Source organism: Mus caroli, chromosome 13 (assembly GCF_900094665.2).
Source record: "Mus caroli chromosome 13, CAROLI_EIJ_v1.1, whole genome shotgun sequence".
Taxonomy (NCBI): Eukaryota; Metazoa; Chordata; class Mammalia; order Rodentia; family Muridae; genus Mus; species Mus caroli.
The window spans coordinates 26,352,506-26,375,425 of record NC_034582.1 but is presented as its reverse complement, the minus strand read 5'-3'; the positions used below and the strand labels follow the sequence as shown (position 1 = coordinate 26,375,425).

General features: G+C 43.8%; 1 protein-coding gene across 1 annotated transcript in view; it reads left to right on the top strand.

Annotated features, from left to right (window-relative positions):
* The window catches only part of Exoc2 (exocyst complex component 2), a 160,727-nt gene extending 139,677 nt beyond the window's left edge, over positions 1-21,050 (top strand). Inside the window, exons 24-28 of the mRNA XM_021180205.2 lie at positions 8,799-8,854; positions 12,175-12,297; positions 14,301-14,362; positions 16,907-16,966; positions 19,560-21,050. Coding sequence (XP_021035864.1) covers positions 8,799-8,854; positions 12,175-12,297; positions 14,301-14,362; positions 16,907-16,966; positions 19,560-19,653 — 395 coding nt within the window. The 3' untranslated portion in view covers positions 19,654-21,050. The remainder of the gene's footprint in view (positions 1-8,798; positions 8,855-12,174; positions 12,298-14,300; positions 14,363-16,906; positions 16,967-19,559) is intronic.
* Positions 21,051-22,920: the final 1,870 nt, after the last annotated feature.

Here is a 22,920-nt window from a genome sequence, read left to right as displayed (position 1 = left end):
CTGCACACAGGTGCCAGGCCATGGGCATGCTCCTCACAGTTGACATGTTTTCCAGAGTCCACAGCTCAGTAGCCTGCTACCCAGCAGTGCTTCCATCCCAAGCATCAGGTTTCAATCTTACTGAAATAATCTTTTCTTTAAACTGGTCTTCTTGAGATTTTGAAAATTGAACAGTTCCTATTTATGCAATATTACCTTCAGAGTGGTAGTTTACGGTGTGAATAAAACTCTCATTTGCATGGAGAGAGTGAATCTTATTTTGTTGTTACTTTCACTTTTCCAGTTGAGACTGCTTTCTAATGAAAGGCTTGATGAGGGGATGAGAGAGGAGGGTGTGTGTGTGTGTGTGTGTGTGTGTGTGTGTGTGTGTGTGTGNTGTGTGTGTGTGTGTGTGTGTGTGTGTGTGTGTGTGTGTGTGTGTGAATGTGTGTGTTGGTGTGTTAATGTGTGTGTGTGTGTGTGTAGTTAGTTGAGACAAGGTAGTTTTAATTTGTCAGTTCATGTTACTTCTGTCTCCTTTGAAGGCTGAAGTCCAGGGTATTGAGTTGATGAGGAGTTGGCTGACTGTGTGCTAACGCTACAGTGTTCTGTAACATGCGCTGTTAATGTGATCCATGGTTCCTTTAACACATCACGTAAACTTCTGAGAAGAGGCTGGGGACTTGTGTCCCCCTTGCCTATTTCTAACTCTTGAAAGCTGTTTTTCTAAACAGCTTTTAATAATAAGACAGTTTATTGATACTAAGTTCCACTGAATTTTATTTATATGTATATAAAAGTAAACCATGAACTCATTAGTATTTTCATTGCTGGTAATACTTTGTTTTCTAAAGAGTAGAGTTTTCCAATGAAATCCACCATAGTGATCAGTAGGACCACATTTTGATACAGGAAAAGTCCTGGGATAGAGAACAGCACTATAGAGGCAGAAGTTATTCACACACTCACAGTAGGGCCACCTTGCCCCTGAGGACACAATTAAACACCTTTTAATAAGTCAGTATGGGAATGTACACCAAAACAGGGAGACCTGTACTTCCAACAGAAATTTGCTTTCTCCATTCCAACAAAAGCTAATTGTATTATGTGATATTTAGGCTCCTTTGTCTGTTATGCCGATACTGATAAAGTTTCTGACTACTTTTTTTTTTTTTTTTATAGGTATACAAAATATGTAAGAAAAATATTATTTATAAAAAAAAAAAAAAAAAAAAAAAACAGCCCAGGCTTCTTTCATGTAATGTTTCAGTTTGACAATTTTAAAAAGTACATTGTGGGATATTTATAGTATTTTTCGATCTATTTTTGTCAGTAGACTAGGAGTGCTAACTGATTTAGGGCACAGGGGTTAAAAACAGGAAATGTGGTGTACGAAGTAGGTTGTCTCCAGACTTTCCAATTTGATTTCTTGAAGTATTACCTACCGGGGAGTGCTGGGTTTCAAAACAACACTAGCAGAGAACTTTGAGTGAGTTTGTCCATAGAGAAGTAATGTCTGTTGTGCCAGGAAGTGGTTCATGGAGAGGAAGGTCTGCATTCTTGGTATGGGCTCACAGGGTACAGCATGCTTTCTGTAACTCCTGTTGAGACTTCACACAGGCAGAGGAGTGAAAGGCTTGGCTTCTTTCACCTTTACATTTTGCTTAAAATTCTACTTGATTTTTTTTTCAATGAAAAGTTTTGTCAAATTGCTGTTTAAAAGTTTTCAATGAACTTGAGTTGGGACATGTTGTAGCACCAGACAACCCATGTTTAAAATGCTTGGAGAAGCAAGACCTCTGTTTCCTGTGGCCTTTTGAGTGACAGCTTAGCAGAATCTACCAAGACTGAAAACCTTCCAACTCAGCAGCTCCACCTCTAGATTATCCTATTAAAGTGCATGAGCTAGGCGACGCATACATCCCTGTAACCCAGCACTCGGGTGCTGAGGACGGGGTGACTGCAAATTCTGGACCAGCAGATCTGCAAAGTACATCTACATATGTACTACATGAGCTCAAATCTATGACATTTCTGGGAAACACAGAATGGTAGGGGTTGGGAGGGGGGGCGGAGAAAGCAAGCAGCTTCAAGGTTAATGGAGAAGGAGACATCCATGAGAGAGGCAGCAGTGACGTTTCAGGCACAAAGACTGTCACATCACTGTGTAGTGGTGAGCACGTTCCACTAAACCAACAGAATGTGCATCTCCAGCAGTGGCCCTGTTGTGGACCCTGGCCTCTCTTGCTAGGGCCATCAGTGTATCAGCTGTACCGCTCTAGTGACGTGACGCGGGTGTGTGTGTGAGCGGGGCAGGCAGTGGGAAAGCTGTACTTGCCTGGGAGGAATCTGTCCTGAGTAGGAGCAGGATTGCATGGGGTGCTGTGTGCTTCACTTGACATTACTAAAGGCCCAGCTTGCCCTGAAAATCAGGTTGATTCGGTTTGGTTTGCTTTGTTTACATTTGTTTCTTAAAGAATGTGATATAATTAAGTTTTAAGAAGATAATTGTAATATCTTTAAAAAAAAAAAACATATTCCTAGGCAAAAGTCTGAAAAAACATACCAGATTCTCAGGTGTCATTCTCAGGGGAAAGTGGTGAAGACAACATTCATTGAACGTTTAGTTGTTATTAAATGTGCCCATACTTCCATGTTTATTTCTTTTCAGCAGACATTTAATTTTTAAAATTTAAAAATATTTTAAAAAGTAAGGAGAAAGGCCTGTTCATTAAGGCCTGGTCGTTTTTAGAATATTCTTTCCTGTGGGTGTGTCCTCAGGAGCCTGTTCATATTAGTAATAAAGAGAATCAAATCTGCCTGTGCAACACCTTGAGCATTTTCCCAGACATGGAGGAGAACTCAAAGTTCAAATGAACTACCTTGCTTCCAGCCATCCTTAAACACTTTTTGTTGAAGTTCACTGGGGGGAGGGGGGTGCATTATCACATTTTTACCAGGAAGCATTCTAATGAAATGGACACACAGAAACACCAGTGTCCATTCAACAAGGTATGGGGTCGTTGTCACAATGCCGCCATTCTCAGGCACAGCAGCCTTGCCTTTGCCAACCCAGGCTTTACTGTTTGCCTGGTTAATTTTCTATCATACAGCTATTTTCTTGTTTAAGAATAATTTACTTTGCCACTTTTTCTTATATGTAAGAACAGCCAGGCCATTTATTATGTTAAACCTGGGTGTTGCTTGTATCAGCTGTAAGCTCTGTGAGCAAGGTCTCTGTGTTTTCCTCGGGACCTGGAATGGTGCCTGACACTGAACACTAACATGAGGCTCTCACTGTGTGTGTTTATTAACATGTGCTTATCCCTACAACTTTGTGACTTTCCTGCTCAAAAAAGAAGACGCTGACAAACGACCAAGAAACTTCTGTTCTAATTGGATGTGCACAAACACTGTTTTCCTTGTGGGAGACTTAGGTCCTACAGCTTTACTAACCGGAAGCCCTCCATGCTAGCAGCAGCCTACAGGCCTCGATCAGAGGAGAGGCGAACTCTGTTCTCCTTGGGGAATTTCCACACTAGGCTTCTAGATTAATTGCTAAGTGATCGTCTGGGTTCATACTGTGTGGGTGGGGACACTTTGTTGGTCACATATCATGACACATTCTAATTTCATATTCAGAGCAGAGAAGGTCGATAGTATTCTGAATGCTCAGAAACTGCCTCTCATTCCCTCACTTAAGTAACATGGAAAGTTGTGGGGGTTTATCTAAGTAGGGCTCTTCAAAACAACACTCAGGACTACATCATAATAACCTGACACTTCCCTGCAACGGCAAGCAGCAAGTCAGTTTTCCTCTTAATTACTCTCACTCCACCCCCACCCCCACACTGACCACCCTTCCTAATCAGGTCTACACTGTACATGGTCACTGCCATTGGGGTACAAACTAAAACCCAGGTTCTTTAACACACAGGCTATCCCAATGTGTTCTCACCTACCTGAGAATTGCCATAGTATCTAGCACATTGTGGGGACTGAGCAAACCAGTGCTGACTGTCTGGGACAAGCTGTCCCAAGAAGAGCAAAGCTGTGTGGAAACACATTGGTCGGGCCTCAGCAGCACTATCCTGTCCTACTTTCTTTAACTGTATTGTTAAATAGATCCTGCTGCTTAATATCAGAAAGACTGCCCTTCCTGTCCTGTGTCCTAAGAAAAGTAAGAGGTGCCCTGCCAGAGGGCATATCCTCATAACAGGTTTGCTTGTTTCTAGTAAACAGCCTGCTGAAGGGTGAGGCTGTTTGACTGTGGATCTTTTAAGTTGTACATGTGGTTCAGTTTTCCTTTAATTACTTATTCATTCACCATTCTCTTAGCAGTTCATGTGGATGGTCCAGCTCTAAAAAATCTAGTGGTCAAACCAGACATTGCAGTCTCTCGAAGCCATGCTAATATGTGATATTCTGCCATTGTTTTTACCCAAAGCAAAATATAACTGACAAATTCCACTAGAGCACCACCTTCACGCTTAGTGTAAAGCTGTACAGCAGGAGTTCTGTCAGAGGCAAAGCCCCTGTAAGACCCCAGCATAGCCACATTGGATGTCATGGCAAGCTTCCTGTTGCCACCATGCACTCCAAACAACTTTTCAGCCGTTAATCAGTTCCTGAGTTGCTTGTTCAAAAGAACCCCATCTGTAGCTGGATAGCAGTCACAGTGAATTAGTTTGCCTGTGTATACCTGGAGTTTCAGAAAATACAGCTGTAGTTAGTACATTTTATACCCAGTGTGCCTGTTAGCCAGCTGTTTTTTTGTTTTTTTTTTTTTTTAATCTAAACCTGTTTCCTTTGCCTGTGTGTCCTTCTTGAGACTTAACACTTCTTCCACCAAAGCGTCATTTCTCTTGGGGCTACAGGCTGTGCCTGCTCTGTGCACTTCTCATGGCACGTCAGTGGTGTTCACACAGGGCAGGTGGGCACTGTTGAAGAATGAGAGAATAAACAGCGCATCTATAACGGCATATTTAGCAAAGAACTCACTACAATCACTGCCTTTCAGGGATGGCAGTGACTTGAGAGGCAAACTGAGGTGTCTGAGGTCATGTGGCTGGTGATTGGCAAGCCAGAATTTGTACCATAGTTGTACCCTTTGTCACCCCAGTGAACATAAAAAGCAATTAGCAACTGTCAGTGTTAATAATATTAAAATAGAATAAAATGTGGCAAGAGAAGCCAACATTTGCCGCCAGAGTAGACTACAGTATGGCTCCTCCCTTATAGTCACCTACCCTGTAGAAGTACCCTTCTTACAGACATCAAATTCTGGTCCTGCCCCCGGCACCAAAGCCAGGGACTCTGAAATCCATCCAACAGTACTTCCTACCATCTACCTCTAGAGCCCAACCCTTTGTTGTAGGCATCTGTCTGTCCAGCTTCCCTGGGATCAGCTTCTTCTGCCTGCCTTTCCTTTCCTTTCTCACTTCTCATTGATGGAAGAGATGGCAGGCTCAGCCATTGTCCCTGAGGCCGCACATGAGGCCCACTCTCTTATTCCTCAACTCCACCTGCCCACAGTCTTAGGAATTAGGTCTCCATTCTTCACCACAGTTTCCACAGTGCAGATGGCACAGAGCTGCACAGAGTTCTGTGTGTCTTCCATTAGCTGTAAATCACTGCTAGTTCCTTGTGATGCCGAACATGGGAAACTGTTTCAGACCTTTTTTTAGGGAAGAGTGACAGAAAAAATTTGTGTTGATGCTTTCAGTACTCTTCATTGGCTGTTGGTTGAATCTGTGGGCATGGAGTCCCTGCATATGAAAACCCAACCATGTATTTCCTTTCCCTAGTCAGCAAAAAGCACATTTGCCAGCTGCTTGCCCCCACATGAAGGATGAGGCAGAGCGGCCATTTCCAAACATAACTGATACCCATGCTGGCACTTTGCCTTAACTTGTTGTGCCTTTGATTCAGTACTAGGGTTTAACCAACTGAGAGCTTCAGCAGATGAAGAGAGCCAGTAAACACACTTACAGATTATTTTACACTGGTTGGTTTTCTTTGCCACATAAAACCCCTTCATATAACTGTCCTGTATGAATTTCTTATATGTGGCTATAACACAAACCAACTGCAGTAAATTGTAATCAAACTTTTAGTAACTGTGGTCTTCTTTCTGGGATCATCAACGTGTTCCACTTCAAACGGCCTGATGTATATAGGTAGGTACTAGTGGTTTACCTCATAAGAGAAGTTTAGGGAATCTGTATTAACAAATGAATGAATATTTGTAGCCACCTCCTTTGATAAAATATGTTAGTTCACTTGGCAGTAAACTCAACAGGAGGAAGAGTCCCAAGAGCAGGCACAAGAGTCCTGTGTAGCCCTAGAACTCTAGCCCTAGTCCTTGTGCCTGGGTTCTAGGATTGCTGGCATGCTCTATCCTAAGCATCTCCGTTGTGTAGTTGTCTTCCACTGTAGTGTATGCAGTGCTCTGCAAGAGCAACCCTTTGCTTTAGCAAGATCCAGCTCAGGCTGTTTGCTCTTTGCAGGTCAGCATTAACCTGTCACTTCTGCCTCCACCGCCTGACACACTGCTTAGGCAGAAAAGCTGTTTCTTTCCATCTCTCTCCCAGCATGCCCCATAGCCCCTGAAACACTCATTTGTTGTTCTGTGAACACTTATTTGTGTTTTTTTTCTATTCATAAAGGTAAAACTCCAAGAACTATAAAACTCTCTATCCCAAGGTTAAGGCTGCTTCTGCTATTCATGCAAATCCTGCAGTAAGCGAACAGGGGAAACCTGTTGTTTTTCAGAGTTCTTTTGGACTAAGTATTTCTTACTGGCGTTCTTACTCACTATTTGCTATCACAGCTGTGTCTTTAGAATCGTGTTGACTAGTCCAGGGCTGTCTCTGCTATGGGGTACTTTGTTGGTGATGCTTGGTGTAATGTTCTTGCCAGATGTCACAGGGTGAGTTGTGTTCATAGTATGTGGTCACTGGGCATGTGCCTGCCTGCCTTGAGTGAAAGTTTAATTTTTGGCTTAGTAGTCAGCACTGGAGCTCCCCTGTGCATGCGCAGTCATTGTTGCTGACAGCTGCACTGCAGTGGCACTGACAGCCTGGTTTCACATGGCAGAGGCTGTTAAGCTGGCTCCTTAGAGCATTGCTGCTCTCATGCTAGGCTTGGGTTTAGTAACTGTGCATGTTAGGAGTATAGAGATGAGCATGCACGAGCTGCTGTCCCTCAGTACGCAGTCATGTGCCCTGCGCTAACACCCTAGTGATGCTCAAGGCCCAGCCCTACATTCCCAGCTGCTGCAGGGGACATCAGTGCCATGGCTTTTCTTTGACTGGAGAAGGCTGCTGTGTTCTACAAGTTTGTATATTTCACTTTCTTAGGTCCCTTTTCAGCCCTGCTTCCTACCCTTGGAGTTACACCTGTAATCCTAGCACTCAGAAAGAGGAATCAGAGGGCTCATGAATTCAGAGACATCCTTGGCTGCATAGTGAGTTAGATAGTCTAGAACATTCCACTCCAAAGGAAAGCAGTCATTTTGGAGTTATAGGAAAACAACACTGTGCTTTTGCGCTTTTGTTATACCACATTGGTGATGACTTCATAAAGAGCATGGTGAACTGTAGGACATGCACACGTGATCACCATTAGTCCTCACTGCAGTCTGGCAAAAGAGATACAAAATCTACACTCACTCGACAAGTGGAAAGGCCTTCTCCCCAGAAGTCACAGCTAGGAGGTAGTTGGTTCAGAAAGCTATGATAACGCTCTGCACCCATAAGGGTGCTGCTGTTAACTCAAGCTGTGCTCATTAATTCTGGACCCCTAGTCTGATATCTTTATGTCCAGTCTTTAACTTGTTTTATAGAGTCAGGTCTAACTAATTATGTGGCAAGCTTTTCTTGTGTGTAATAGAGTACATGGATGGGCACATATGGAGTACACACCTATGTATCCTGCTCTATCACTGTTTACCTTACCCGCCTTGAGGCAGAGTCTGTCACTGAACCTGAAGTTAGGCTGACATCCAGGAATGATCCTCCTGTTCCCCCTTCCAGCCCTGACCCACCGTCTCCCACAGAACTGGGGTTAAAGGCACAAACAGCCATGACTAGCCCGGCGCTTTGAGTAGGTGTTTGCTTTTCATTCATGGTCTTTATGACTTGCATAGCGAGCACTCTAACCCACTGGGTGTTCTCCAAGACCTTAAGGTTTTCTACTTTGAAAGTCAGTCATAGGCTGAAGACACAGCTCAGCAGTTTAGGGCACTTACTACTCTTGCAGTGGACCTTGTTTTGGTCCCCAGCATCCATGCCACTTGGCTTACAACTGCCTGTAACTCCAGTTCCAGTGGATCTGAAGTCCTCTAGCCTCAACAGGCTCCTGCACATGCATGCTACACGTAAACACACACATGTGTGGGCACACACGCAGAGAGAAATTAATTAAAGTGATGCCTTAGAATCAAAATGTCATTCTGTATAATGCTATGATGTCTAATATGAGTCTTACAGGTTTCAGCCCCCTCCTTTGGTCCTCTGTGCTTTATCTGTTACACATGTGAAACATAAGGATGTTTTAAAGTCTTGATTTTGAGACCAACTGATAGTAAATTCAGAACAAACAGTGCTAGGAATGAAAAGGGGTGAAAGCCCAGTTCTCGTTGGAGCTGTTTTGGTTTTTACCTCTCTAGAAATAGTCCTTTCACCGTTTTGATCTCTAAAGGAAATGGACAGTAATGGTGTTATTTTCAGTTTCACCTCAGACCACTTTGGAAGTCACATCCTGATGCTGCTGGGGATTTCATTGAGTGCCTTTCCCTTCCCTCATCTTGATTTCAGGTGTCAGAAACTATTTAAAAGAAGCATTGGTGAATATAATTGCTGTGCATGCAGAGGTAAGCTGTCATTAACTGTTCCTACGAAAGTAGATAATTGAGGGGGAAGAAGGAAAGAGGCAAATTGGATTATTATTCACAAGAGGGGGATCTCTTTTTCCCCTTCGGAATATATCTTGGGCATATAAGTAAAGTAGAGCACAGCTTTTGTGTGTTTGTGTGTCTCTATTTGTGTATGCATATGTCTGCATGTGTGTCTTTTTGCATGTGTCTATATGCATGGATGTGTATGCCTATGTGTGTTGGTGTGCATGTGTGTCTCTGTGCAATTGCTTGTTGTGTCTGTGTATGCATCAGTGTGTTTCTGTACATGGGTATGAGAGTGTGTGTGTGTGTCGCTTTGGTATGTATAGATGTTACTGCCCATGGTTCCCACACCTGTCCCACACAGTTGTCATCTGAGGTTTCATACTGCGGTTTCATTCTTCCTGGACATCCTAGGAGTGGGAGTCATTCTGAGGCACACTGGAAAACAAGCTGCCACCTATTGTGCCACAGCGACCATGGCTGCCTGCATTATCATGCAGTGATGTCCCAGTCTAGTACACACATTGCCAGTACTCTCAAGGTGGCTCATAGAAGAATGGGAACCATAAAGTAAAGCAAGGCCAACAGGGTTACCACTGCTGCTCAGGTGCTCCTCCGCTGAGCTCTAGCTTCATGTCTAAGGTTTGGAAACCATCATGGTATTTGGAAAAATACAGATAAGGACAGCAAAAGCAGAAGGGCGGACAGCAGAGAAAACAGAGGTCATGTCTCCTCCTTAAATATATTTGCACATTTTAGCCGAGGAGTTTGTGAGCTCCTCTCTAGAAAGATTTTATGTGATTTAACTCTGGCAGGTGGTCTCGTAGATCCCTGATTTTATTTAAAAATATGAGATAATTCTTGTGTCAGTTTCTTTTGAGATGAAAGCATAAGTGAATTCATTGGTGGGTAGGAACATCCTGTCTGCAGAGAGCAGAGGAACTGCAGAGATCAAGGTTGTAAGGGTCAGGCTGGGCTTGTCCACAAGATCGGCTGACAGCCATTATCAACAGCTGTGATATCATTGAAGTAGCAGCCTCTCACCTCCCCTTTTATTTTAGCCCAGTAACCCAAAGTAGATCTCACCAGGACTACCATTTGTGATAAAATCTTAAATTGCCAAAATATTTGTTGAATACTCAGATTGTTTGGGTTGACACAAATGTTTAATTGACACTAGCACCTCAAAGTGGGAACAGGCAAAGCTAAAAAGAAAACATTCTTTAATTTGTGAATTAGCAGGATAAAATACTTTACTAAACCTCTAGATACAACTTTGTCATATGTTAAAATTTGAAATGGGTCCACCACGGTGGCTCAGCAGATAGAGCGCCTGCTGCCAAGCTTGATAAACTGAGTTTGATTCTCAAAGCCCATGCAGTGGGACAGAGAACCAATTCCCAAAAGTTGTCCCCTGACCTCCACATACATGCCCAGGTACACGCACACACACAAAGAGCGAGAGAGAGAGAGAGAGCGAGAGGGAGAGAGGGAGAGGGAGAGAGGGAGAGAGAGAAATTAATATACAATTTAAATAAATAAAATTTAACAATACTGTTGTTTGTCAAAAAAAAAAAAAAAAGAAAAAGAAATGTCTTTATAGCACACAGTAAAACTGGATGCTAATCTAGTACAGAATAGTGAAACTCTTAAGTATTTATATGAGTTTCTCACTGTGTTACCCAAGCTGGACTCAAACTCCTGGGTTGACGCACTTCTCTGCTCATCTGTTTGAGTAGTCAAGAGAGCAGGTGCACACCACTACACCAGTACCCTCCTCCATTTAATCTTTCTTTAATTGTGGCACATATATACCCAGAGGGTTCCCACACACACACTTTTAGAAATTTTGTTTCATATAAAGGCGATGTCTTAAAAAGACAAAAATTTCTCTCCTTTTTTTTTCTTATAAAGAACAACATATAATTGGGGCTGGCTTACAGGTTCTGAGGTTCAGTCCATTATCATCAAGGTAGGAGCATGGCAGCATCCATATCTATTTGGGGCTGTAGGAGCCAAAAGCTCTATATCTTGTTCCAAAGGCAAACAGGAGGACACTGCTGTCTTCCAGGCAGTTAAGAGGTTCTCAAAGCTCACCCCCCCCCCACAGTGACACACTTCTACACTCCTAATAGTGACACTGTATGGGCCAAGCATATTCAAACCACCACAATTATATTTTATATTCCAACATTTTAATTTTGTTTGTTTGAGGCTTGGTCTCTCTATGCAACCCTATCCTGAACATTGTTACATAGACCAGGCTAGCCTTGAACTCACAGAGATACACTGCTTTGCCTCCTGAGTGATGGGATTAAAGGCGTGTGTCACAACGGATGGTTTTTAATTTTTAATGTTCCCTCTCTATTCTGATATTCTTTTTGTTTTCTCATTAGAACCATAGTTACTTTTAACTCTCCAAATACATTTGCAGCTGTTCTGAGGTCTTCAAAGTGCACCTTGTAGGTGCTAGGGATTGTTAGCTCCTGACTCCTGTGGTTCTTAACTATCACATTGCTAAGGCCTACTGCAGACTTGGTCTCCATGTGCTTCAGACTAACCTCTGATAATAGCTACAAAAGAGACATTTTGAAAGTGGAGCTCTAGCAAGTCCAAGGAATGTGGGAAATCTCTAGGCTTCCACTGGTTGACATAAGTAACCCTTAAAACTCTCCACTCTGTCAAAACACACAGAAAACACTCAAGCTCAAGATAGTCATTGAATGACTGAGCAACTGCCTAGAGCTAAAACCTGAAAACTACTCAGAGGAAAGAAGCAGCCCCAGCCCCGAGTAGCTATGTGTTTATAACTTCACTCCCATAGTTCATGACAGTGAACATCAACAAATCATCACATGTAAAGACAAAATTTTCAAAACAATTTTTAGTCAACATCTGCAATGCCTTTTAAAAACGAAGCTTATTTGTCACTCATCAGTAAATACAACTAAAGTAACTAATCCATCCGGGGCCTGGGCAGATGGCTCAGCAGGGAAGGGCACTTGTTGCTCTTCAGAAGACGTAGATTTGGTCCCCAGTACCACATGCTGACTCATGACCACACTAATTCCAGGGGATCTGAGGCCATCTTGTGATTTCCACAGGCACCAGGCTACATCTGGCACACATACATATGTGCAGGCAAAACACTTATTCATACACAATAAAATAAATCTTAAAAATGAAGGTTCACATGTAAATGTGTATCTTGTTTATTACTTTGTTACTGACATACACAAGCCAGAAAAGGTATATATAATGTACTGTCTCTTCTTGTCTAAACCTCCCATCAGGTATTCACTATTTCCAAAGAACTGGTGCCACGGGTCTTGGCCAGAGTGGTAGAAGCAGTCTCTGAAGAGCTGAGCCGGCTGATGCAGTGCGTCTCGTCCTTCAGCAGAAATGGAGCACTGCAGGTACCAAAATCATCCAACGTCATGAAGAAATTCTTTTAAATAGGGAACTGAGTGTTCGCAACCAGCTTTATAGGCACATGTTACAAACTGTCCTGTGGACCATGGCCATCGTCCTAGCTGTGCAACCCTGTCTCCTTCTCTGAGCTGTGATCTCACTTTCCTGATGATGCGTTACTACATCTCATCATGAAAGTTGTATGTTACATACTACATATCTGTGCCTCCAGGGCAAGCTCCCCAGTGCTACTCCTGCTAGGCCACTCAGTGCTGTCATCGGCAGGAGTCAGGGTCAGCTTTCCTGCTCTCATACCCTCTCAGCCAGCTCACCTGCCCAAGCCTCCAGGGCCAGATCCACTGTGCTGCCCAGGCTAGGTGCAGGGCTAGCTCTCCAGACTGCTGTAGCCAGTGAGAAGGCAGGACTGGGTCTCCTACTCTCACGACCCAAGGGCCAGTTCTCCTGACTGCCACAGGTGATGAGGTGGGAAAGTGTTGCCCCTGCACCCACACCACCTCACAGTAGTCGCGTGTTGGGGGCACTTATCCCTCTCTTTTGCCCTTTGTGCTGCCTTATGGAGCCTGCTCAACCAGGGCCAGCTCTATTGTACTCTCTGAGCTGCTCGAGATATAGGCCCAGTGCTGTCCCTGCTGCAGGGTTGGTGGTGGAATTGGGGTTGGGGCTACAAGTCTCCCAAGTACTGCTGCTAGTGAAGAGCAAAGCCAGTTCCGCACGCTCCCAGTTCTGCACGCTCCCAGTTCTGCATGCTCCCAGTGGCTGCCCCAGCCAGGGCCATGTGCTCTAGGGATAATATGAGCCACAGACACTGACACCAACTCCAGTGGCTTTGTAGCCATGGAACCAGACATGGCCCTTGGCAGCAGCTCAGGCTGGGACCTCACCATGGCCCCAGGTGGCTGGGCTGGCTACTCACAATATGTTGCTCCTCTCCACCCTGGAGTCTCCAGTTCCACCTCTCTTCATAATGCTCAAGCTGCTCCACTTCTCTTTCAAGAGCCCGTCTGTCCACCACATCCTCACACATTGTGTGGCTCCTCTGCAGGCTGACCATGCAGCTGGCAGGCCCCTGGGTGGTATCCTCCTGCAGGCTGGTGTCCACAGCCTGCCTGCCCTGCATTGGGAAGGGCAGTCTATGGGCAGCATGGCCGTCATGGTGGTCACCAGGTCTCTGTGTTTTATCTCCCATGCCGTGCTGCCTGTATTTCATTTGATTTGATGTTCATGTGTTCTGGGAATAAGACAGCTTTGGCCACCACGCCAGGTATCAAGTTAGGATGTTGTCTTTCTTTTACATTAATTTTTAGTTATATTAAGGGATGTTTGGGCTTCATCTTTGCGTATGTGGATCCGGTTGTGCTGTTTCTGTTCACTGAGTGGATACTTTCCCCTCTGAACAGTTTGTAGCCCTTGTTGAGATCAGTCAGCTCTCATTCTGTATCGTTGAGCTCCGGGTCTGTCATGTCTGGTGCCACCCTAATGTGAGAGTGTTGCCAATGTGAGACTTCCAAATGCATTGTTGTTTTCTGGCACCATTTTAACGTCTCTGGGAACTTTGCGTTTCCATATGAATTTTAAGATTAACTTATCAATTTTCTTTGCTTTTTTTAAGCTTATTCACACATTAAACAGAGACTGGATTGACTTCATAAAGCACTGAGAGGAGACAGTATCTAAAAGGGTATAGTAGGTACCAGGAAGCGAGCCCAGCCACTCAGGCCAGGGTTTCAGGTCCGTCCTTCTCACTACCAAACTAAAAGGCAAATACCAGTCAGGTAGTAACCCTCATGTCTGTGTGGCCAGCCCCTGCCCACACAGTCACACTTGACAGCAGCGTTAAAGGAGACACTGGAATTTTAGGCCCATTCTTTGAGAAGCTGTTGTTGTTCTGGCCAGCCTGGCCTGCAGGAAGCACGTGGGACTGTCTCCTCAGGTCTTACTGTCATTTGCTGCCTGACACTTGTCACTCTTGCCTTTTCCTCATCTTTAGGCCAGACTTGAAATCTGTGCTCTGAGGGACACTGTAGCCATTTACCTGACCCCGGAAAGCAGGTAAGACACAAAGTCTTTCTCTGCGGTTCTTCTTTGTGATCAGAATCGCCTTACTCTTGTGTATTGTGCCTCTTGTCAGAAAACTTACAATCAAAATGCTCATAAATTTGTGTTGAAATAGAGTTGCTGTTTCATCAGAATTTTTTACTAAAAAGCTCAAGCCTATTGTAAGATAGTGATTCTCAAGGCCACCTCTTTAGAGCACATTATAAATTTAATTTTTTCATTCATTACTTACAAACCTTTGTCTCATAAATAATATGGCCAAGTATGACATACTTTTTTATTTAAAAAAAAAGGCTAAGAAAATTAAATTTTTATCAGATTTGAAGGACAGTTTAAGTGTTGTAAATATCAGAGTAAGAGGAAGCCTGTGGTTTCTTCGCAAAGTTCCTGTAGTGGAAAGTTGATGGTAACTTTTAGCTGTTTTGAATGAAAGTCGGGATTTCCTACGATTGAGACATCAGTAGGTCAGATGCACAGTTGCCTGCATGCAGAGCTGTTTGCCACAGTCACTGCATTGCCCAGGAAGCCTGAGCGGTGCCGTGAGCACAGGGACCTGCAGGAGACCGCTCATTTCATTTCCAGTGTTTGATAACATGGCTGTGCCATCTCCTTACAGTCACCAAAACAACTGAAAACTTTCATTATTTTCTTAACAAATAAAATTAGCTTCCTCCTGGTATACCACAAGCCATTTCTAGATGGTTCCTATGATCGTTGTTTAAAAACACATTTTCCCAACCACTCTTTTTTTTTTTTTGTGGAAAATGATAGAAACAATAGGAAGTACTCAGTCCGTATCGCCTAATATGAGTGTCCGTTTATCCCCTTAAACTTAACCTTTGTGAACTAGGTTCCTTGTTTGTAAAAGCAAGATGATACAGATTGAATATCCTGTATCAAAATACTTGTAAACAAAAGTATGTTCAACTTTTGAGTGTATGCGTGTTTGTGTGTGTGTGTGTGTATGTGTGTTTGTGATGGAAAGAGTTACTTTGTTTGTTTGTTGGTTGGTTGGTTGGTTGGTTTTTTGAGACAGGGTTTCTCTGTGTAGCCCTGGCTGTCCTGAAACTCACTCTGTAGACCAGGCTGGCCTCAAACTCACAGATCTGCCTGCTTCTGCCTCCCAAGTGCTGGGATTAAAGGTGTGCACCACCACTGCCTGGCAGAAAGAGTTATCTTGAAGATGGAACTCTTCTAAACAAGGAGTGTAGTTATATTTCATTACACCTATACATATGACTAAAAGGTAATTCAATAGTTTCTTAATCATTTAGTGTTTGAGAGCCTGGAGAGATGGCTCAGTAGTTAAGAATACTGGCAGCTCTGCCCGAAGGCCTGGGTTTAAGGCCCACTACTTACCTGGTGCCTTACAATCTGCAACTCAGTCCCAGCGGACCCAGCTCTCTCTGCTTCCTTCTTTCTACACCCATCAGTCATGCAAACACCCATGGGCATGAAATAAAATGATCAGGAAGGAGGAGAGCCTGCTGACCAGGAAAAGGCAACGTAGATGCCAACACACACTATCCCTGTGTGCACTCTGCCTAGGGCTAGGGAGAATGGAGATTCCCAGAGGCATTTTTGTGACTCTGCGGGGACTTTTCATTCTTTTAACATGCCCTTCGTTTAAGAAACATTGTTCTGACATTCACTTCCTGGTCAACTGAAGAGTATCATTTTAATACAAGATAAGAGATACCTTCCCCACCTCCCACCCCCAACCCCCTGATGAGCAGTGATTACATTTATTTCTTCAAATCCACTAGATCAATAGAGGACATGAAGCTGGAAAGTGTTCTTAGGAAGAGTCATTATTACCAAATAAGTTCTCCATTGTGACCCTCATTCCTCTCAGTGACTCTTGTGATATTTGCTGCTTGGAAAAACTGAGCATGCTAAATAGGTAGTTTTTCAATTCATTCAATTTACCTTTCTCATATAAAGATAGTGTTCAGAATTATATGTAAATAACTTCCTTTGCTGTCCACATCAATTCTGATAAGAACTAGATCCTGTCCCCCACGTCCACTGTGAGGAGACATGGCTGTAAAGCAGGTCTTGTCCTTGTGGATGCTGTGACTGTCCTGAGTACTGTTATGCACACCATCTGTCTCTGCTCACTCTCCTCCTATTTGCACCATTGCTTTACCTATAGCTTGGTTTTAAAAAAAAAAAAATGAAAAGGAAGTTTCCTTTGCTCCCCTCCCCTGCCTCTTGAGCATACACACACACACACACACACACACACATAGACACACACACACACACACTCACACCTGTGTGCATGGTCACATCACCGAGCCTGGGTCAGTCTCTGGCGTGCCCTCAGAAAGCCCAGCCCCTCTGCTCACTTAGCCTTGCTTCTACTTTTTCTTCTTCTGTTGTTTTTCACTTTTACTTTTTCTCACGAATCTCCACTTACTTCACTGGCCTTCATCAGTTTCTTTACGTTTACAATGTGCTTAGGAATGCCTACAGTGACTCCTGTGAATTCTGCTCAGAGTGCGGATTGTGAGCTCATGTGCTTTTGTGTTTCAGGTCTAGTTTTAAACAGGCCCTGGAGGCCCTGCCTCAGCTTGCAAGTGGTGCGGACAAAAAGTAAGTTCTGGGTGTTCTCCCCAACCCACCAGCCGAGCTGAGCCAGCTCTAGCAGCCAGAGACCCACTGAAAGTACTTAGAGTGGCTCAGATAAGGAGAGCCTGGGCTACCCCAGGATGCAGTGTGCAGGGTCCCCTAGGCCAAGGGACAGAATGAATTCTGTCTTGTAGGTCTGACTTAAACACTAATGGATTTTATAGTTTTAAGTGACAAGCACAGGGGATATGAGAAAGACATTGGGCTTCCTTACTCAACTGCAGCACTGGCTTCTGTAATGACGAGAGCAGGATGCAGCCATCCCCATTCCTACCAGCCCCACTTCCGCTTACACACTGGCTTACACACACTTTGGCTTCTCTAAAGCATGGAGAATTAGACTAGCTGCATACAAGGCACAGAACAGCTATGTCATTACCACATTAATGAGCTCAGCCTGCATTTAAACTTTACTTTTCATATAACAGGAAATTGTGGCCTGAGGGGATGTCTGGGCCAGGTATCTTTTGTAAATGCCAGTCTAGCTTCAGCTTAGGCAGTGGAGACCCTGTGTCTCTTTCTCTGTGACCATTCCTAGTTAAAGTCTACCTGCCTTTTCTCAGGGAAGACTCACAGTGCTAGACTCGGTGGCCAAGCCCAGCGGAATGCCGTAGAGAGACCGGCTGTGGGCATAAAGAGTGACTAGACTTGGGAGAGGGGAGCACACTGGCTTTCCTGCTGTGCTACCCCAGTGCAGACCCCTATGTGGGTGTCTCACCGCCAGGCAAGCGGCTGAAGAGTGCTTTGCAACACTGGGTGCCTTGCTTCCTTCCCGGCTTTGTTTTTGCCTTGGAAGTCATTCTGAGCCCTTTCCATTTTCTTGGAATAAAAGATAAAAGGTAAAAATAGTCTCCACTACTCTTAATACATGGAACATGTTTCAAAAGGCATCAAAACCAAGCAATCATCGACTGTTTGAGCTGATGTGCTGTTGTTTCAGTTCTGATGTGCCTATAGTGCCAATATTCAGGGGCAGGTAGATACCTACCGTGGAAGTCTGATGACCTACACTGTCCCTAGAACCTTTATTTGTAGAAAGACAGGAAAGAATCAACTCCTTAAGTTGTCCTCAAACCTGCATGTGTGTTTCTGTGCCCATCCCTGCCATATATCCTGCAGACATTCTCTTCACTCAAAATAATAATAAATGTAGACATTTATTTAAAGTTCTAGAGCAACCTGGGCTACAAAGTGAGACCTCCACATATATGCTGTGGTATGCAGGCCAGTACTCACCCCCCTACACACACACATATACACATACACTCATAATAATAAAATCAAATGAACAATTTAATGAGTAGGGTGAGAGATGACCCTGTCTTCTGGGACCATTTCCACTGTGTGTAGAAATCACACTGTTCTGTAATTGCTGCTCCAAGCCCCTGCCTCGAGTATCTGTGTTCAGTTCCCCAGCAGTTGTAGAACTGGAAAACAAAAAGATAGTTTGTCTTGATTGTTTGAATAATATTGAAAGAGTAGATCTAAGTATTATTCTGTTCTAGGAAGGACTCTAGAGAAGGAGTGTAAAGAGAATGAAGATAGATACAGACTTGTTTAGATTAATAAATAACGTATCCTTTGATCAACCTCTTTACTTTTTGTTGAGATATTTCTATTGCTGATTAGAATTCCATAGGCACTGGATTTTTTTGTCTTCTAAACACAGTGTGGCAGTCAGACCTGAGCCACCAGCTCCCTGAATATGTGCTGAGTTGCTAAGCTATTGTGATGGCTAATCTTGACTGTCAAATTGACATCCTGGGGAAAAGGAACTTCTGGCCAGGAATTGCCTCCATCCCTGTGGCCTGTTGCATGTCTGAGGGGCATTTTCTTGAATGCTAATTGGTATAAAAAGAGCCAGTCCACTGTGCACTGTACTATACCTAGGCAGGTGGCCTGGCCAGTGTAAGGAAGGTGGCTTGCTGTGAGCCTGATGGCAAGCCAGCAGACAACACTGCTCTGTGATTGCTACTCCAAGTTCCTGCCCTGAGTGTCAACCCTGGGCTCTCCAGATGATGCATGGACTATGACTGTAATCCAAGTAAATCTCTCCAAGTTATTTTTGGTCATGGTGTTGTATCACAGCAACAGGAAAACAAACTAGGATGGCCACCTGATCTTAGAGTTACTATCACTGATGAAACACCATGACTGTGAGCAACTAGGGAGAGAAGGCTTTGTTTGTCTTATGCTTTTACATCACTGACCATCATTGAAATCAGGGCAGAAACTCACACAGGGCAGGAACCTGGAGGCAAGAGCTGATGCAGAGGCCATGCAGGAGTTCTGCTTACTGGATGCTCCTCATGGTTTGTTCCATCTGCTTTCTTATACAACCTAGGACCGCCAGCCGAGCGATGGAACCATCTACAATAAGGTGGGCCCTCTTCCATTAATCATTAATTAGAAAATGCTCTATAAGCTTACCTACTTATGGAAGCATTTTTTCAACTGAGGCCCCCTCTCCTCTGATGACTGGTTCATGCCATGCTCACGTACAGCTTACTAGCACAGCTCGTTACTGTCAGGATGTAAAGCCCTCTCCTCCCTCCAGGTCACTGGAAGAGCTGCTCAACAAGTTCAAGAGCAGCATGCACTTGCAGCTCACCTGCTTCCAAGCTGCGTCTCCAGCAGTCATGAAAACATAGGCTCTGCAAGACGAGCATCAGATGTGGCGGTGGAGACTCCTCGTGCTGTGCCGTAGAGATTCCGCTCCAAGCACTGCATTTAACATCTCTTTTTCCCAGCATGGTGGTGCAGAAAGATGCCGATGGATATTTAATTTCAGTCTATTTAAACTACCGTAGTTTAAACCTCCAAATAAATAGTTTTTGTTATTACTAGCTTTGGTCCTGTAAGGCTATGTAGCATATTCTTCAAAATGCTGTGAGCCTGGGGATTTCTCCATCGAGGTCCAGAGCAGCCCATGGTGTGTGTGTGCCCTTCTCAGTGCCCCTCTTCCAGGCTGACTGTTGGCAGTTTCCAGCCCAGGTGAGGCATTTGAGAAGAGATTTGAAGTCACAGTTTTTGGAGCTTTGTCCTAAACTTTAAAATAACCATTTCATACAAGTGGTTCTAAGCTCCCCACCCTTTTTTTGTAAAGAAAAATATACAGTCTACACATAAAAAAATGTTAACATTTGGATAAATTTGTGATCCACAAGTCCTCGTATGAACTCTGAATTTCATAGTCTGACTTTCATTTCTCCTAGTGCTAAACACTGAAGCTTGTGGTTCTCACTCAGCCTTAAGCTGATGGATCACTGTGCAGTGGTGTGGGGAGGGTTCACAGGACCTGTATGTGGAGGCCCTGTCACACCCACAAGGCCTGGGGAAGGCTTGTGGTCTTCAATGCAGCCTAAAGATGAAGCCAGGCTCCTCGGCAAGGCAACACTCCCTCCCCTCCCGCAGGTCACTCCCCCTCTGCCACTTCCCACGTGGTGAAATGTCTTGCTCCATAGCTGGAAAGAGGCTGCTCTGGCATGGGCTGTGTTTTGTAAAGATTTGAGGTGCCCCGGGTGACCAGGCACTGAGCTGTGACTCAGTGCTGAGTGGCTTGCGCAGTAGAGTCAGGTCATTGTGACCTGCAGGCAGCTTTCACCTCACTCCATCCTCCCGTCAGCTTCTGTTGTACTTCACTCTTCAGCCCGACCTGTGGATAATGTAGGCTCCTCTTCTAGAGCTGACAAAACTAATTCCAGAGCACAACATATGTACCCTGTGAATTATTTAAGGTAAATGAATGTAGGTTTATTTACCACAGTGACTGGAAGTAGAAATTGTAATCCTTTGTTGCAAAATAAGTGTGTACAGCATTGTCTCCTCTCAGTGTACTGGTATTATATCTGACATAAACAAACTAAATTCCAAAGCAGAAGTATAGAACCATTTGTTATTTTAAACACCTAATAAATACAGTGCACAAAGCCAGTAGTTGTCCTTCTCTGTAAGACCCCTATCTTTATTTCACCATTTTTATTAGCTCTGTAATTGCTTATATTCCGGATTTTAAAATCCACAATAAATAGTGGAGTTCTCTCTTTTATGTTGTGTTTGTGTCTTCATTGTTAAACACCATGTATCAAGTTTCTTGTTAGTTTCAGTAGGAGTGTGCCACGGACACTACTTCATTGCAGACAGTGCTAGGGCAACCTCATAGGCAAGCCAACAGAGAGATGAGTTACTTCTGAGACTTTAAAGCTGTGAGGCGCCTAGAGACCCATGCTTGCACTCACAACCCTGGTTTCCTGACTCTGAACTTCACCACAACCCACTTCTTCCTCCCAGGTCAACACAGTTTCTGTCATCCTTCCCCTGAGCCACCGCTCAGGGAGAGCACATGAGCACAAGGGTTGATGAACTCCAGCATCATAGGACATGGAAACACTTAGGGTATAGAGAATGGAGGGTGGTGCCATAAAATCCCAGATCAAAATGAGGGGTTTCAGAGACAACTTCCAACAAGTCATGGAGGACTTCTTGGAAGAAGGGGATTTCGAAAGCTTGAGTTAGAGAAGGTGAGTGGTACGATTGGTGGTAAAGTAGAGACAGTGCAACACCGTGAGTCAGAAGAAAGTTGAGAGCCAGAGCAGACCTGAGACAGGACACAGAGGATGTGAGGAAGAATGGAAGTGCTCCAGGGCTTCCTTCCTAGGGCAACTTCTGGCTCTAGCAAGGCCATGCCTGTGTGGCTCAGTCAGCATGGCTTCATGAAAGTTAACACATTGGTCTCACCTTTAGAACTAAAGGACTACTAGAAATGACTTTCTGTATCAATGTACCATGAAACTGGCATGTTCTAGAAATGAATGGGCATTGCAGGTTGAAAAACAAGCCCCACTGGCACAGACAGCTGCAGCTCCCCGACTCCCATCTCTGTAGGCATTGCATGCAGTTCTTAAAGACAGTGCATGGACCATGTGACATTACACTTCTGCTGTGAGTGCTAGGTAGAGGTGTGGGCTTCTATTTTGAATGTGTGCTGTAGAGTACTTTACTATTGCTTATGTTAAGAGTTCTATAATCTTTTTTCAATTAAACTGCTTTAAAATAAAGATTAGGAGAGTATGGGTTTTTAGCTCTGTCCTTTTGATTCTCTCTTTCCTTGGTGTCTGTTGTATTGTCTCCTTCTGCATCTCTGGTTTTGTTCATTTGGTTAGGAGTTTGTCAGTCTTGTTTATCTTGTCAGAGAACAAAATCTTTATTTCTTTAACTATTTGTGTTGATATTTACTTTTTTATTTCATTAATTTGAGCCCTGATTTTTTTGATACCTCTTCCCTAATATTATTTTATATGTAGTGTTTGTTCTTGTTTTCCCTGGGCTTTCAAGTTCATCCTTAGACTATTGAACTCCTCTCTCTCTCTCTCTCTCTCTCTCTCTCTCTCTCTCTCTCTCTCTCTNTCTCTCTCTCTCTCTCTCTCTCTCTCTCTCTCTCTCTCTCTCTCTCTCTCTCTGTTTTAATGTAGGCATTTAGTGCTCTAAACCTTTCTCTGGCCATCATTGTGGCTCATAGATTTTGGTATATTGTATTTTTATTTTCATTCAATTCTAGGAATTCTTAAATGTCCTTGATTTCTTTATGCCTCAGTTATCCCAATAGTGTGTTGCTCAGTTTCCGTGAGTTCTTGTACTTTCTGTAGTTTCTGTTGCTTTTGAGATCTAGCTTTATTCCATTATAGGCAAATAGAAGGCAGAACATAATTTTAATTTTCCCATATTTATATGTGGTCAATTTCAGAGAAAGTCACATAGGCTGTTAAGAAGAATATACTGTAGTGTTTGCATAGAATAATCTACAGATGCCTTTTAGGTCCATTTGATTTATAATGTCATTTAACTTCAGTGTTTTCCTGTTTAGTTTTTGTCCAGATGCCCTCAGCCCCACTGCCACTGCATGGGAGTTACTTTGTAAT